The sequence below is a fragment of the Trichogramma pretiosum genome, unplaced genomic scaffold, assembly GCF_000599845.2.
Source record: "Trichogramma pretiosum strain Unisexual culture from Peru unplaced genomic scaffold, Tpre_2.0 scaffold27, whole genome shotgun sequence".
Taxonomy (NCBI): Eukaryota; Metazoa; Arthropoda; class Insecta; order Hymenoptera; family Trichogrammatidae; genus Trichogramma; species Trichogramma pretiosum.
Genome location: NW_019641694.1, coordinates 756,410 through 772,938, shown reverse-complemented (window position 1 = coordinate 772,938; position 16,529 = coordinate 756,410). Strand labels below are relative to the sequence as shown.

The following is a 16,529-nucleotide window of genomic DNA, read 5'->3' as shown; positions in this document are numbered from 1 at the left end:
GTACGCTCACGTTTCAATTGTATTGAGCGGTCAGCTGTCAATCTCCGACCTTTAACCAAGACTCCAATTAGACTGCGTTTGTGTAGGCGCGAGTGCGGTGACTATTAGACCAGAATGCCGTAATTTGCTCCAAAACAAATTGTATGCATCTACATTCCTCGTGGCCAGTAATAATTTAATAATCGCTTTGTTGCTCTCTATTGCTGACAAATCACTGGAATAATCTAATTGCATACTTTTGGCAGTTTCATCAAAATTGGCATTCGAAAAAAAAACAACGCGGAAAAATTGGTGGATTTCATCAAAAATTTTACCACGCACTGCTGTTTTTGCTGTTACTGCGCCTGTCATGCATATTGAGGTGCGCAAAACTCGCGCCGAGAATACGTGTTGTCATTTCAACGATAGCAATACAGCTCGCACGGCAGAAAGTTGCCCGCTAACATACGACTGCGGTAATATTTCAGGTGGAAAATTCAAAAAGTTTGCGGCTTTCGACTTTTGAGCGTCAACGTAAATTGTTTCACTAAATATATATGGACGATTCCCCTACGAAATCGAATGTCTAAATAATATTTTTTAATGATATGAAAAATTTATTGATTTTGATGACAGCAATGTTTTCTAATATTCTAATGTTATTAATTTTCAGGACTATTGTATCACCCTTTTTAAAAGGCTGGAAGTTAGTATTTTATCACAATTCATAAATATCGCTAATTTCGAAAAAACCTTAGTTCATTCCTCTGTAGGCGATCTGTACCTTAGCCAAAAATTCAAATTTCCAAACACGTTTTTCCAAACTTCTACTGAATATTTCTTTAAAAGACTTGCGAATCAGAATTACCTTCGTTTTGATGTTTGAGAAATATTCAGTTCAAGTTTCAGAAAACGTGTTTGGAGATTTGAATTTCGGCTGGGATATGGATCTCTTACAGTGCTGCACAGTTTTTATACTGAAAAATTTTTAAACTTTCAAAAAATTACTCGCTCAGGGTCTGAGCACTATGGGAGCTTGCTACTAAGAAGAAAAACATAAAATTCTAAATTTTATCAAGTTCGATTCTTTCATTGCCACAAAATTGGTAGAGTTTTAATATCAACTAATACTTTTTAAAGTGTTTAAGTGGGCTTTCAAAGCTAACGGACACAAAAAATCCAAGAGTATCAGAACCCGTAGAAAAACGTTGAAAAAATATAGAACAAATACTAAAAAATAGCGAATAATACCAACAACAGTGTTTTTCAAAAAAAAGAAATAAAAGATATTAAACGTTTTTCACATCATCATAAAAATTTTTATTTCGGACATTCACATTCACAGAGAGTCGGCCATATATTATACCTACACGCACAAAGTCTAACATATTATGTATCAAGGGAGAGAGAAAAAGGTATAGAGTAAGCTGAAAAAACGATACTCGGCTCGATGCTGATGAAATAAAAAAGTCTAATTCGGTCGGCCTTGATGTGTTTTGCTGGAACATTTCCTGTTATACCTTCATGCCTGCGTTGATGCCAACGCAAACTTTCGTTATGAAATGAAATGTACCCAGAGCTCGAAAGAGGATCAATGTGTACAGTACGCACACATATAGGCTTTTATTACTATAGGCGCACGCTGAATCGAAAAGTTTCTAGTATCGCCCGGCACCAAGTGACATACGATACCTTTATATGCGCGCCATAACAAAAAGTCCGTGCCCGAGCAAAGTCGCATTGCTGCAAGTGCAGCAATTTTTTTATTTTTTTTTCATCGACTTATCGAATGTATAGCATAAAATGGTTAAGGTCAGTATAAATAAATTGAAAGTGGATTTTTTGAATATAGCAAGAATTTTATAAAAGACGAGGCAGACTTACAGATGGTTTACAAGTATTATATGTATAATTATAATAACGTTAATAGTACACAATGTCTCAAAACTCACGAGGTAGACGCATTATACGCTTATTTTCTTTTATATAATTAATTTTATAGTTATGAATATATTGTATTTGCGCTGAGTGTTGATGTAAATAATTTTTTAATTTATTTTCTGTTCATATGCGTATTCACCTGTGTAAATGACATGTTTATATAATTCAAAGTGTTTCATATATTGATATGACGATTATGTTTTACATATATATTGTATATAATTAAATCGAAAATTAAATTTTTCAAAGAAATCGTTTCAGTGCGAATTTGTATTCTGTGTTTTCAAATTATAACCCATAAAGTATAGATAGATATGCTTCAATTGTACGTGTTATTAGTTTGATTAAAAATTTGTAGTTATAGTTAAGTAATGTAAAAATATTTGGCATTTACTGATCAATCTTTCGATTATCTTTTTTTGTTTTTTATATTATAATAAATATCAACGAGTTAAAACGAAATCTTTGCCACTATATTCAAATTTAATTACGCAATAAATATTTTTAAACGTATCATTGTAAATTGTTAATATACCCTGTTGTAATATTAGTCGTTTTGATTTTCAAAAGTAATTGTGAACAAGTATTCTCCAAGATATTTTTTTAGTATTTTGCAACAATACTTTTTCATTGAAACTTAAAACACTGATTCATTGGACCCTCATTCATTCAACTCATCGTATTTAATTCATGAAAGAAAAATGGTCCCCCGTTCTTTCTCAAAAAATGTTAAAATATATCTTTTAACATTACTTTTTCGTCATAAAACTATGACAACTTTAATTTAGCACATTCTTGGAGAATAACTTGCTAATATTTTTTAATTGAAGTAAAATTTGTAATGAAATTTATTCACTCTTTTTTTAAATTAGTAATTGATCATTAATAATTTCAAGTGCATAAATATTTTGTAAACATTCAGTGATATCATCGAACAAAAGATTTTTAAATGCATGACATAAGTATGCGCCATAAGTTTTTCCTTAAAAGCATGTCTATTCAATTAACGCATAGTGTGTTTGGTGTAAAAAGTGCAGGTTGTTTCAATTTTTTTGCAACAAGTATCGTTAACAGTACCAAGAGATCAAGAGATACAATGCAAGAATATAATTTTGGCGATTGTCAGTGCTCTGTCATTTTTTTTTTGCTTTGCATAGCCATACATAAATGTAAAGTTTATATTATGGTAATTAAGACTAAAAAACTCGTGATCATTAGCGTATACGCTTGAAAATTGGCTACAGCTGACTTAAGTCATCATTGTGTTTATTAACTTTTAAGCTACTTACATATACACACAGTACATAAAAAGCTCACTAGCAAGAAATTGTCACAGATTTTGAGTAAGTAAAAATGATGTTTCAATTTTAATATTGTAACCATTACTCGTGACTTACTATCTAAAATTTTAACGTTTTTTCTAAACAATGATTAAATTCATTTTATTAAATCTTTAGATCATGATAACAGGATTTAGTGTAAATAATGTGTTCATATATTTGTCTGCGTAATTATGCATTCGCCTCGAGAGTGAAAAATGATGGTGAGTCGTTTCTTGAGAAGATATGCCATCGGTACATTTATATTAAGTTATTCATATTTGTATTAATCGATTTATTTTATGTGCGTACTCTTGCAATGAGTAAATTTATAAAAACATAACTTTTATGACACTTTTTGTTTTCCATTCAATCTTTCTTTTGACATTTAAAATATAAATTATTGTACACATTAAGTAATTTTAATAATTAATTTATCACTCAAATATAGAAGTTGTATTTTTAGGCTATAAATGCATATAGGTAAAAGTATTTTTGTATCATTTTTTTGTTGGACAACTCTGTATACAGAAATACAAATATATAGTACTCATCATGTTCACATGATAATAAATAATTATTTTGTTCTTTTCCAAGTTCTCATAGACTAACGATTATTTCCTTCATAATATAACTATGTATATATGGTACACTTATTATAATACATGTAAAATATTTCAAAATAAGTTCAAAACGATCGTCATATGTATTTGTAAAATATAACTTTTTTCTTTTCTAACACCGACTATTATATAGTTTCATTTGTCCATAGCTTTTTTACTCTAGAATTTCTTTTTATAATACAAACCAGTTCTGTTTAAATGTATATTTATATAGCTCTTAGAAACGCGAAGAAACGAATATATATTTATATATATTTTATTTAAAACGTACAATGATTTTGGTACAAGATAAGTTTAATCAGTGAAAATTAACCAAAATAATTATATACAAATTATACACATAGAATGAGGTATTTTACAGTGTCGATAAAAGCTAGAGATAAGTGAAACGCCAAGAGCGACACACGTAAGCAAATAGTTGAAATCATAATGATTGGCGAACTCGCGTATAATTGGGACGAGAGATGTATCGCATATGCATCGTTGCGAGCTTATATACCGCACACGTACGCGTCGCAGCCGACTAGCGAAGCCTCCGATGTATTTCTTGCCTACATGTATATGTGCGCATCGCCGTGAGTAGGCGATCGATCGATTATTCGAGCATAGATGCGTGCGTGGCATTTTCGGAGACGCATGCACACGGTAATTAGCGCGCCTGCAACTAATAATCGCCGTTTGGAATTTCGCGATCGATGATGTACGCGCGCCTTTAGGTCGAATTTTTGCTCAAACTTTGGCTGCTGATCGCGACACGATCGTTGAACTGCGCTGGCGAAACTTTTCCGACTTGGTATAACGAAGCCGAGCTATCCATGTATGTAAGTGAACAGTCCAATGAAAAACTACGCCAATAAAACGCACCTATCGTATATACATCGTCCAACTCCAATGACACAAGCTATTCTGTATGTATATGTTTGACTGGCTGCATAAGAATTCGTGTCGTGTATTAATAAAAATCGTTTAAATTTTCTTCTATCTTCAATAGAAAAACCTCATCACAAGTGTCTATAATATTTATGTAAATACTCCATTTTTCATCGAGTAAAAATATTTTTCCTAATATCCCACGCTCAAATACCAATTTTTTTTATTTCTTGTATATTTTAACGTTTCTCAATTAAAGCTGATTATTTTTCTTTGTGTATATAGGCATTGTTCGTTCATTTGATATGAGTACAAAAGTGTTTGAAAGTTTTCATATATTGTATCAAGATCGAAGTGTATCTAGACGAGTTTAGCGTTTATTTATTATAAATCCTTTCAGAGGAAATTCTAAAATCATTGTATGAATTGTTAGCGAGAGTTGAACGCGCGAAATATCCGCACGCTTTTTTTTATTGATTAATACGTCTAGTAATTAGCACAATGACAACCTAATTGAGCGTACAGAGTTTCCCCATAAAAAGCTGCATTCCCCGCAGTATCCGGACTTTTTGTTGTTCGTATTTTTTCGTTTGCTAGTACATTTAAATATGATCGCTATGTGTATATATAATTATTATTTATAATTAATCAACTATGATATATTCCCTTTCTTTTTCGTCCGTGGCTTAAAAATCAATTTTCGTATAATCGGCCGTACTATATGATAAAATCTTAATAACAACGAATTAATTATCTTAGCGTGGATACACGTTTCTTTCTAATAAGTAAGTTTATTATGCAACAACGGGATCATTTCAAAGGTGAAAAAGAGTTTTTTTCTTACGAGAAAATTAGGGAGTTTTATATAGAAATTGACAAGTAGATCAGAAAACACTTTGAGATAAGAAATCTTTTCAACACAGCCGCTTTTTATAATTTTTTTCTGTTAACTCGCGAGCCCATCGAACGTTTTATGTCTTCTCCACAACAAATGTAAAAGAAAATACAAAAATAAAATTCCATTTCAAATTTTTCAATTCCTGACACTGACTTTGCCATTGCAGTTTGTGTGATATTTTGTCCATTAATATTTGAATACTCGCACGCACTTGTACTTGTATATTTTATTAATTGTAAAAAAAGGCGAAAAAATTAGTCGATCGAGTATGCTCGTGATAAATTTCGTTAGTAGCACAGTACTCTTATCTTTTATACCCTCACGTGACCTGTAATTATATTTATTCTCTTAAAAGTTTTGTTTTTGGATCATTTATCGAACGATTCACACAGGTACTCGTGCTTGCCTCACTCTTTTGTTACATTCGTACTGTAAATTTAAAGTATCGATGCATTGGTCACGCAATTAAATGACGCTCACCGATTGGTTTTTTTTTTAAAGTGTGCTCGTGCTTATTGAATAATTTTTGTTGTTGTCAGTATAATATAGTTGATAGCAGTTATTTTCCTAGCTCATAGTATTGAAAGTAGTAACAACCAATGGTATGTTTGTAACTTTTTGTTTTGTGCCGACGATTAAGAACGACGTAGATATTGAGATATCATGGCTGCGGAATATCCTTAACATTATAATCTGATATATCTTTGGAAGCATTTGTTGTGTGTGTATACATTTAGTTCATTTGCATACGTAGAAACTTACAGAGATTTGTCTGCACGCAGAAAACTTTTAGCCTACATGTATCGCGACGTGTAAGCGAAAAACCGACCTATCTAAACATTTGATTATGTACAAATGAAGGAAAACCGAAGCGAGAGCGTGAGAGTGAGCGAAAGAGGTAGAGAAAAAACCCTATCCGTCCGCCGAACAGATCTACAAAGAAACGAACCATGTGTGTGGGTGGTGGTAACATATTGCCAGCTAAGCCTATGTTAGTTATCTATCATACGGGTGTGTGTGCAAAAGTCAAAGCCCTCAAAGAGGTTCTGCTTTTTTGGCAGCCATCTTGGCAGCTCTTGTGGCCAGTGCGCCGAGCGAGCAAACGAGCCCCGTCAACGTCTCCCAAAAGGTCTGTCTTCGTTGCTTGGCTTGGCCCGAAGACCGATAGTAGTAGTGCTGCTGTTGCTGATGCGGTGCCGACACACCGCCGAACGCGAAGAAGCGTCCTCCTGCTCCGCTGCCGATGCTCTGTCGACGATGTGGCTGCTGCTGCTGCTGATGGTGATGGTGCTGGTGTTGATGCTGCTGCTGCTGCTGCTGCTGTTGATGCAAGTGAGGAAGGTCCACCATGAGGGCAGCCGCGGCCGTTCCGTAGGTAGCCTCGGCGGCGCAGCTCATCATCAGCGGCGGCGCGGGCAGATACGGATTCGAATCAGCCGAATTTGATCTAGAGGATCTAGCTTGAACATTACTTAATCGCCGATCCATCATCATAACGAGATTTTCGTGTACTCTTAAATCGTCACGCGACAATACCTTTGCCGTGTCTAAAGTCGGTAACTGACGGCGTCTGTGGCCCGGCGACGGATATTGCTGGTGATGAGGATAATCGAGTTGATGATGCGGTGACTGTTGTTGTTGCTGCTGCTGCTGATGTTGCTGATGATGATGATGACGTTGATGTTGATGTAGCAGCTGCTGAGGTCGTTGAAGTTGCGGCTGCTGCTGCTGAGTTTGCTGCTGTTGCTGTTGCTGCTGCTGGTATGGCTTGTAGGTCTGTTCTTGCGACGGATAGCGACTCACTCGTCAGGCGTACTCGGTGTCGGTCGACGCCGAGCGTTCCAGATGCGACGACTGCTGATTCGACGGCGAGTGATGATGATGCGAGCTTTGGGACTGCAAATACGAGACACGTCTTTTAACATCGGAATTCGATTCGATCCAAGTGCAAATATTTCGCTCTGACTTACCGATTGCTGCGACTGCTGCTGCTGCTGCTGCTGCTGCTGCTGAGCCTGAGCGTAAGCCAGACTCTTCTGGTAACTGAAGAGCTGCCTCTCGAGGCTGTAGTTCTCCGCCTGCAGCACGGCTATTTCCCGGCGCATCTGCTGATTGTGCACGCGACAGACGTCGTCGTACTTGTGGTAGGTCGCCTGGAACAGCAGGTGCGACTCGTTCCACTCGATGCGCACCCGAATCTGGCCCTTGTCCGTCACGAAGGGGCAGCTCTCGTCCTTGACCTCGTTCACGCCCAGCGACGTCTCCATGATGATGCCCTCGTCGACGGGCTCCTGGGCGTAGTAGCGGCTGAACGGAGCCCCGGGCAAGCTCACGATCTCGACGTTGGGCTCCTCGCCGTGGATCAGGTAGGCCGTCCAGCTAACGAACCTGCGCATTACGAGCCAATTACCCGGAGCTCTCTCACTGAGCAGCACGCATCATTGCGCGTACTTTACATTATAAATTTTCATCCGACCGAGTATTGAAACGAGAGAGAGAGAAACGTTATTCCGAGCTTCCGATAAAACTTTTACTGGCTTTCTTTGAGCATGTAAAAACTGCGCGGCCCAATACTATGAAAATTTATCGGGAAATTCTTCGAGCGACTATATTTAGCGCAGGAATATAATATCGAAGCGAAAACTTTCGTGCGGAGCTTCGAGTCAAAGACGTCCAAGTGCAGAGGACAAAAAGAGTCGAATCAGCTGTGTATTTATAATAGTAGTAAGTACCTCAAATGATTCCTCGGCACGTTGTGTATGTCCTTGTAGACGAGGTGCAGCCTGACGGTATCCGAGTGCAGATCCGCCCTGATGGCCCAGGCCTGCTTGTCCTTGTCGTAGCAGGGCGCCGCGGGCAGCGAAGCCGAGCCGAGGGCCTGCACCAGCACCTCGGATATCGTCCTGGCCTCGAGCATCTCCAGGGTGAGCCTGAGCACGCCCTTGTGGGCGACGTCGGACCAGCGGCATCGAGGCTGCCAGCCGTAGCCGCGGCCCTGCACGTCGCTGAGGTCCTCGATCGGGCCGGACTCGATGCAGCGGTCCCCGTCGCCGAGGCTGACGATGTAGCGCACCCGGCACTGGTGGTCGAAGCCCGTCAGCCGCACCAGGTGGACGCTGAGCCGATTGCTCGAGCCGCTGCGGTCGCTGCTGCTGCTGCTGCTGCCCCCCTCGGCCGAGCTGCCGAGGGCCAGCCTCGACGAGTCGCTCGAGGCCTCCTTGTTGCCGCTCGGGTAGACCACGAGGTTCCAGTCGAAGCCGCCGAACGTGAAGTAGTTCGTCTCGAGCTTGTTCGGCTTCGATTGACCCGTGGCGAAGACTCCCGACGGCAGACGGACCTGTTAAACAGCGCCAGCAATGTAACGCAACGCAACGTGTGCACGGCTTAATTAACTTTCCCTTTTGGACTTGCGCGCGAGCTGCAAGTTAAACAACGCTTACGCAACTACTGTGAACTTTCGCTGGCTGTGCCGACGAGGATCGTTTAGTGGCGGCAAATTTCACGGGGGAGCTCGCGGAAACCTTGACTTTTTGAGGGGAATGCTTTTGCTTCTGTCTCTGCACTGGGGCAGATGTGCGGCACGCGAGCTTCGCCACTCGACACTCGCAATGACATTAAAAACTTTTCCAACTCGCTATTTACGATCGAGTTAGTCGACTCCGCCAGCGAGTACACGTGTATATGTGTACAAAATGAGAGAAAATTAATACCGACCGCGACCTAACTGCTGCTCAAATATTTCCCCCCTCGCTTGAATTTGATGAATTTTCAAATTCCAAAGCATTACCGAGAGCACCGGCACAATGTATAGTATTGTCCAAGAGCAAATCCTTTGCTTAAAAATGTCCGATTTGAGCGCTCGAGTGAACGATACAATCGAATAGCGAATCATTTCGCGAACGAAAACAACAGAACATCAATCTTAGACTGTAATCTCGTGTCCGCGAGATACTCATCATTCGCAAAAAGAGAGTAAATAAATATCGCGCGAGGCTCGCAGTCGACAATCGAGCGGAAGAATGCGCTCGTGGATCGTACTCGTTGGCTCGCTGCTGCAGCTGGTAGCGTCGATAGACAGCCAATGGCACGACGAAGCCGGACCCTGGTTCGAGGCTACCTTGGGCGAGCCCTGGCCCATTCCGGCCACTCGGCAAGTCCACGAGTTGTACGCTTGCCTCGACGTCGATAGCTTCGACTTTCACGTAAGCTCCGATTGAATTCGCAAAACTTACCTACCTACATAAATTTCTACGACATTCGTTTTCCTGTCTATATATAGATAGTCGATAAGAGCTGCGATATTTTACTGGACGCCGTGAAAAGGTACGGGAAAATCATAGAAACCGAGGCGAAAACTGCCAAGTGGAAGGTAGAAGATGGAGAGGACTTGCTCGTCTGCGATAACTACCTGCGGAAGCTCGAGATTAATCTGCAACTCGAGTGCGAGCAATACCCGCGCCTCCATTCCAACGAGTCGTGTATGTATATATGACGATGGAAAGAGAGAAAGAGAGAGAGAGACGAAGATCGATACACGATACAAATTCTTAATAAGTGCGAAATTGCTGTTGCAGATTATTTGAGTGTGCTAGAGAAAAGCAAGAGCAGTGCTTGGCTGGAAGCTGACTCGATATGGGGAATTCTCCGCGGTCTCGAAACCTTTTCCCAGCTGCTGGCGAGCCCTCGAAATTCCAGCAAGGTATGCTACATAATTCCAAATCCATACACCCACGCGAAATCAGAGTTCCGTTTTTTTCTCCATCGCATCGCGTAGCTGGTGATAAAGAGCCAAGCGATAAGAGATTATCCCAAGATGGCCCATCGAGGCCTGCTGCTCGACACGTCGCGCCATTACATGCCCCTGAGCGTGATCTTGAGCACGCTCGACGCCATGGCCTACAACAAGCTCAACGTCTTTCACTGGCACATCGTCGACGACAACAGCTTCCCCTACGTCAGCTCGGCGTATCCGGAATTGTCGCGTCGCGGGGCTTATCATCGCTCGATGCTCTACACGGCCGAAGACGTGGCCAAGGTCGTCGAGCACGCCCGATATCGGGCCATCAGGGTCGTGCCGGAATTCGACACGCCGGGACACACGAGGTCCTGGGGTCAGGCCTACCCGCATCTCTTGACCACCTGTTACGGTTAGTCGATAGACAATTATTTTATTATTAAAATACAATATACGATATGGCGACGCGTGTCGATTGGGAATTGAATCGAAAATTGACTCGCTTAGATCAGAAAAAGCAGCCGACGGGAAAACTCGGCCCGATGGATCCGAGCAAGCCCCAAGTTTACGACTTCATGAGGAATCTGCTGCGTGAGATATCCGAGCGATTCGTCGACGATCACTTTCACTTGGGCGGCGACGAGGTGCCGTTCCAGTGCTGGCAAAGCAATCCCGGCGTCAACAATTTCATGGAGCGCCACAACATCAGCTCGAGGTACGATAAGCTCGAGGAAATGTACGTCAAGCGGGTCCTGGGCATGTGCGAGGAGCTGCGGCTCAAGTCGATCGTCTGGCAGGAAGTTTTCGATAACGGCGTGGACCTGCCCAAGGACTCGGTCGTGCAAGTCTGGACGGGCAATTGGCGCAAGGAAATGGCCAAGATCACGGCTGCCGGCCATCCGGTGCTGCTGTCCGCCTGCTGGTACATGAGCGAGCTGGCCTCCGGCGGGGACTGGCTCAAATTTTACGACTGCGACCCGCTCAATTTCCTCGCCTCTTCCAAGGAGCACAAGAAGCTCGTCATCGGTGGCGAGGCTTGTATGTGGGGCGAGTTCGTCGACAAGTGAGTTAGCTCGGCACCAAATGAAAGTAATAATAGGATCTATATACGGAGAGTTCATTGGTTTGCTTTGCGCAGGAACAATGTGCAGCAGAGAATCTGGCCGAGAGCGTCGGCGGTGGCCGAGCGACTCTGGAGCAGAAAACGAAACGGCCCCGAAACGGCTGCCAAGAGACTCGAGGAGCACGCCTGCCGCATGAACCGCAGGGGTATTCCGGCGCAGCCGCCCAACGGTTCCGGCTACTGCTTGACTTTGCCCCAATGAGCCCGGCTACCCCCCTCTCATAATTATGCACTACTCTAGCTCGAATTATCATGTACAATGTACAATGTATAGTTGCATTATGTATACGTAAAATAAATTGGCTCTATACTTACTTCGCTGGTGAATACAGTCCTGACATTGGCCATGGACAATTCGAGCTGAAACTCGCCGTTCGGATCGGCAAAGTTTCTGCTGTAAAGATCCGCGACGGAGATGTAGCTGCGATTGCCCTGGGCGGGCGCCTCGTACGTGAACTTGACCCGCTTGCCGCTGAAGCCCTCATTGCTGGAGAAGTGCTCGCGATTCAGCAGGGTAAAGGTGAAGTCGACGTAGACCCTGAGGCCGGGCGCGGCCCCGCGCCACACCAGGTAAACCCCGAGTACCTGCCGATCAGACAAGCTGCAGGAGCGTTGCTTGCTGCTGCCGACTCGACTACGTGGCTGGTGAGAGGAAAGACAGCGAGAAAGAAGAAGAGGCAGCGTGAAGCCAAGAGGTGGTCACATATACTCACGTCGCTCATACAGTGTGCTTATAGTGTGCAAGAAAATAACACAGACAGAGAAGGAGAAAGAGAGAGAGAGAAAAGTAAACAAAGACAAGATCGTTCATTGTTCAAACGTCGAGAAAGCAAGAGCGAGATGCGATATACTATCCTTTTCCGAAAAAAAGAAGGAGCCATTGTTGCTTCCCGCCGCGTACGTATGTGGATGGCTCTCTTTTTCTCTAACAAAATGGTAATTCCAGTGGTAGAAAATAAATTTCAAAAGGATCATCGTATAACCCTCCCTTCCTTCCCTCCCTTCCTCTCTCTCTCTCTCTTTCTCTCTCTCACTCTCTTTCACACACTGTCTCTCACAGTTTTTACAGAGGCTTTTCACGACTTGATCCTTTTTTCCCTCTTTTAGCCTTAGCGAACTCAAGCAGCGAGCATCTAACAAAGCGCATTATGCGACGTTTTTACTTGGAGAGTTCTGCAAGATTTTTTTGTTGAAAAATTGAAAATTATTATCTGTCTCTTTTTGAAAGAAGTTGCATGTAACGATAGCACTTGACGCAGCTGCGAAACTGCCGCGATGACGGTCCCTACGCACGCACGCACGCACAACGCCCTGCTAAATAAGCATCAAGCGAATTTGCATCTATTCGCGAAATTTCTCCCAAGTAAAAATAAAATTAGTTTACGTATGCGTGTGCGCGTCGGGCTTATATTCGTATGAAAATTTAGCTACTATTCACGGTGAAAAATTCAGCCGCCCTTTTCCATGGCTATATTACGTGAGCATGTTACATAATGAGAGAGAACAGAGCGAAAGAGAGAGAGAGAAAGAGATGGGAAAGGGAAAACTGAGCCAAGTGCGGAAGAAGAAAGAATAGAAACGCGTGAAAAAAAAGAGAGCGTCACGAAAAGCCTATGAAATTTAATTTTCGATACTCGACTCGGTCGGCTAGTAACTCGAGCTAGTAACGATAATCATACGAGACAGCCCGCGAGGATTGTCGGACACTCACCTTGTCACCTCGGGAAAAGGCCACGGCCCAGCGCTGAAATCCGCATACCAGCTCCTTGCTGGTGACGTCGCGCTCGGGGTCGCGCACTACGCTCCTGGTGACGACGAACGAGAATACCCTGGTGCCACTGCGATCGGGCAGTTGGGCGAATCTGTAGAGCAACGCCATCAGCGCATTGCCATTGAGTCGAGAATGTCCTCACAGTCCTCGGGCTCCAAGAGGACCGTAATCCAAATTGCGTCTCTGATGTCTTTCCTTTTATTCCGCTTAACTCGTGATGGCTGTTGAATTTTCATCGATCGTAGCTACGCGCTGCAATGATAAATTATTTTATTCGTCTCGCTTTTCCCAGAATTTCTGAGCATCGAGTATTGTATCGCAAGATCCGAGTCGTCGAGAATTTTAAGACGCTCGAGCCAATTATTATGTGTAACTGACTGGGAAAAATGATATTTATTACATCAGCCGCCTTGACAGGGAAATTCATTAAAGAATTACCGTCAAACTTGCTTCTAGACCATTAGAGAAATTTCCGCTTAGAAAGGAGGAGCTGTAAAAAGGAGGTAAAAACTTTAGACCCGAGTAAAGCAGCGCGTAAACACGATGGGAAATATTAATTAAAAGCTCGACGTCGTGTAAGCGTCTGCGCAGGCAAACTTTGGCTTCGCATGCCTGCCGAAAAAACCTATACAGCTATATAGCTCAGCGATGTACGTGGCTGAAATATTGATATCATCTTTAGGCGTGTAACGAAAATCGATACAATGAGCGCGTAGGATACGGCGCTGCAGCTCCTGCATACTCTGCGCATTTCCAAGTCATCGCAATCGCAAATCTGCGAGCTCCTTTACAGGCACTGCGTGTATACGTTTGCCGAGCATACAGCGCGCAGACGTGATATCGGCTATTTTCACGCGGTAGTCGGGCGGCGCGGTGGTGCAGGCGTATTTGTTTACACCGAGCCGCGTGCGCGCGTCGTCCGGATTCCCGAATTCGCGCGCGGCCTCGTCCTTTTCTATCAAAATTATCAAGTGAATGGAATCGTGAGGGGCGAGGAGCCGAGTCAAGATGATCGCCAACGACGACGACGAGAACAAACTGTTCAACGGCCAGGTGCTGTATCGCGAGTGGGGTCGGCGCTTCTGCACCTTGGGCAGATACCTCAAGAGCATCAACTACTATGAGCTGTCGAAGGAGTTCGGCGAGGAAAATTTCATATGGACCCTGCTGGGACTGGCGGAGGCCTTGAAAAAGTCCGGACAGTTTGCCCAGGCCAACGAAGTCGCCCAACAATGCATGAATATAGGTGAGCTCGATTGCTCCTATAACCAACCTGCAATATATTCGTTGAAATATACTTGTTTGAAAATAAAGCTGATAAAATTTAGCTTTCATACTTTCGGTCAAATAATTGAATAAAGAAATGGTTGCAAATCGGCACAGATGCCAGTCACCTCGGAGCTTATTGGACTCGCATGGGCGCGCTCTACGACATCGGAGAATTTTGCGAGTCGCTGATTTACGCGCATCGAGGTCTGAAGCGTCGATCGCGATTCCGCGAGGCCGTGCTGCTGGCCAACGAGACGGTCGAGGACTGCTGCGGCGTCAACGTGCCCGGCGACGTCCTCCTCCAGATGCAGCCGTGGATCGAGCGTCTCGGCAAGCATCGCGAGGAGCTGACCCGGCACAGAAACGAGGGCGACGACGAGTTCGCCGAGATCGGCGAGCACCACATGCTCTTCACGATCAACGACCCCGAGGAGCACCTGCGCCACAAGCACCGACTGGTCGATCGCATGCTCGCCGCCTTCTATCTGGAAAAGTCGGCCGACGACAAGAACTTTTTGCTCGACATGACGACCCATCCGGGCCTGAGGATACCCAACGAGAAGGGCAGCGAGAGCGTGACCAAGGCCACCAAGGACTGCCTGACGAGGCTCAAGAGTCAGCAGGAGGCCATAAGGACGCGCAGGCCCCTCTACGCGGTGCGATACAAGCAGGAGGCTCAGAAGAGCAAAGGCCTCAAGCTGGCCGAGGCCAGGGAGCTTCAGCTGACCAAGTGCCTGAGGCTCAACGCGGCGAGATACGTCCTCAGACAGATACACCAGACGAGGCTCGCCAAGGATTACGACACGTTTTTCAGGTAACGAGTAGTACAACAGCTTGAGTCGATGGACTCGGCCGGATTTTCTAAACCGCTGCTCCGACGAGAATAGACTGGTAGAAATAGCCCGTGAGAGATTCGCTGCGAGCCCGTTGAGCATCTTTCCCGAGCGCATGAGGTTCCTCGACGCCCTCTACAGAATGTCAGCCCGAGCTTACATGGATCCGAGGGATCTGCGTCAGTTCCAAGCCCATCAGCAGCGCGAGAAGAACAACTACATTCGTCGAGCTATCGGCTTGAAAGGCTCGAAATTGCCCAAGGATTCGGATTTAGCCTGGCCGCGATGCCTGAATATTCGGCAGGCTTTCGCCAAGTGCCGACAGAGGCTGGCGTTGTCGAGGCGCAGGCTCGAGAGATTGTGGCTGCTTCACGAGATTTGCAAGCTCTTCATGCAGATCAAGAGATTCGACTTGGCTAGGTATTTTTTATATAATATAAGGATAAGGATAACAGACTGTAGAAGACGGATCGATGTTTCGTTACGCGGGCAGATTTTACGCGAAAAAGACTCGGGACCTGAGCATCGAGTGGGGCCACGACGACTGGGCGCTGAACGCCTGTCACGCCCTGCTGCGCGTCGAGGCCATGCAGCTGAACCGGCCCGAGGCCAAGGAGGCCGCCGAGGCCACCATCGAGTACGCGCGCAAGCTCGACTGCGCCTACCTCGTGGACTTTTACGAGCAGACGGTGCGGCTGCTCGAGACGAGCGAGCTCGGCCAGGTGGGCGACGACGACGGCATCGGCAAGCGCGAGCAGCTCATCAACAAGCTCATGCCGGACTACATGAAGCCGAGGATGGACCGGCTGTTCCGGGCGATGGGCTCGCTGCCGGCCAACAGGAGGCTCAGCGTCATGCCCGGCTGCAACCCGATCGACCCGCCCGGAAAGAAGAAGAGCACCAAGGTCACGGTGCAGTCGGGACCGCCCGAGGACGAGGACAACCTTCTCATGATGGCCATGCTCAAGAAGTACGCCCCGAGCAAGGCAGTTCCTGGAACGGTTGATTTCAGCCAATACGACTGTTGACACCTATATATTTTTTGTCTTTCAATTCTGTAAATAGTGCCAAGTTTTGTACAACGCGAATTTATCTTTTACATATTCTTTGTAACTTTGAGCACTGGTTTGCGTAGGCGTTTTGTTTTGTAAGAATTATTGGAATGCAA

The 16,529-nt window shown here is 44.3% G+C and overlaps 3 protein-coding genes across 4 annotated transcripts in view; 2 read left to right on the top strand and 1 right to left on the bottom strand.

Annotated features, from left to right (window-relative positions):
- Positions 1 to 7,410: 7,410 nt before the first annotated feature.
- The window catches only part of LOC106660593, a 41,662-nt gene continuing 32,543 nt past the window's right edge, over positions 7,411 to 16,529 (bottom strand). Inside the window, exons 1-6 of one of the 2 annotated variants that reach the window (XM_023461998.1) lie at positions 14,361 to 14,431; positions 13,200 to 13,511; positions 11,804 to 12,073; positions 8,363 to 8,967; positions 7,601 to 8,018; positions 7,411 to 7,526 (exon numbers count right to left, since the gene is read on the bottom strand). In XM_023461998.1, coding sequence (XP_023317766.1) covers positions 7,437 to 7,526; positions 7,601 to 8,018; positions 8,363 to 8,967; positions 11,804 to 12,073; positions 13,200 to 13,367 — 1,551 coding nt within the window. In that variant the 5' untranslated portion in view covers positions 13,368 to 13,511; positions 14,361 to 14,431 and the 3' untranslated portion in view covers positions 7,411 to 7,436. Of the gene's footprint in view, positions 7,527 to 7,600; positions 8,019 to 8,362; positions 8,968 to 11,803; positions 12,074 to 13,199; positions 13,512 to 14,360; positions 14,432 to 16,529 lie in introns of those variants that run through there. The other variant, XM_014383653.2, reaches the window with a different exon arrangement.
- Positions 9,618 to 11,690, top strand: LOC106660595 (beta-hexosaminidase subunit beta-like). The gene is made up of 6 exons (XM_014383655.2): positions 9,618 to 9,832; positions 9,910 to 10,108; positions 10,205 to 10,329; positions 10,405 to 10,777; positions 10,873 to 11,428; positions 11,504 to 11,690. Exons 1-6 carry the CDS (start codon positions 9,650 to 9,652, stop codon positions 11,688 to 11,690), a joined length of 1,623 nt encoding a protein of 540 aa, XP_014239141.2. The 5' UTR covers positions 9,618 to 9,649.
- Positions 14,268 to 16,389, top strand: LOC106660302 (tetratricopeptide repeat protein 25-like). The gene is made up of 4 exons (XM_014383234.1): positions 14,268 to 14,505; positions 14,643 to 15,342; positions 15,416 to 15,781; positions 15,855 to 16,389. Exons 1-4 carry the CDS (start codon positions 14,268 to 14,270, stop codon positions 16,387 to 16,389), a joined length of 1,839 nt encoding a protein of 612 aa, XP_014238720.1.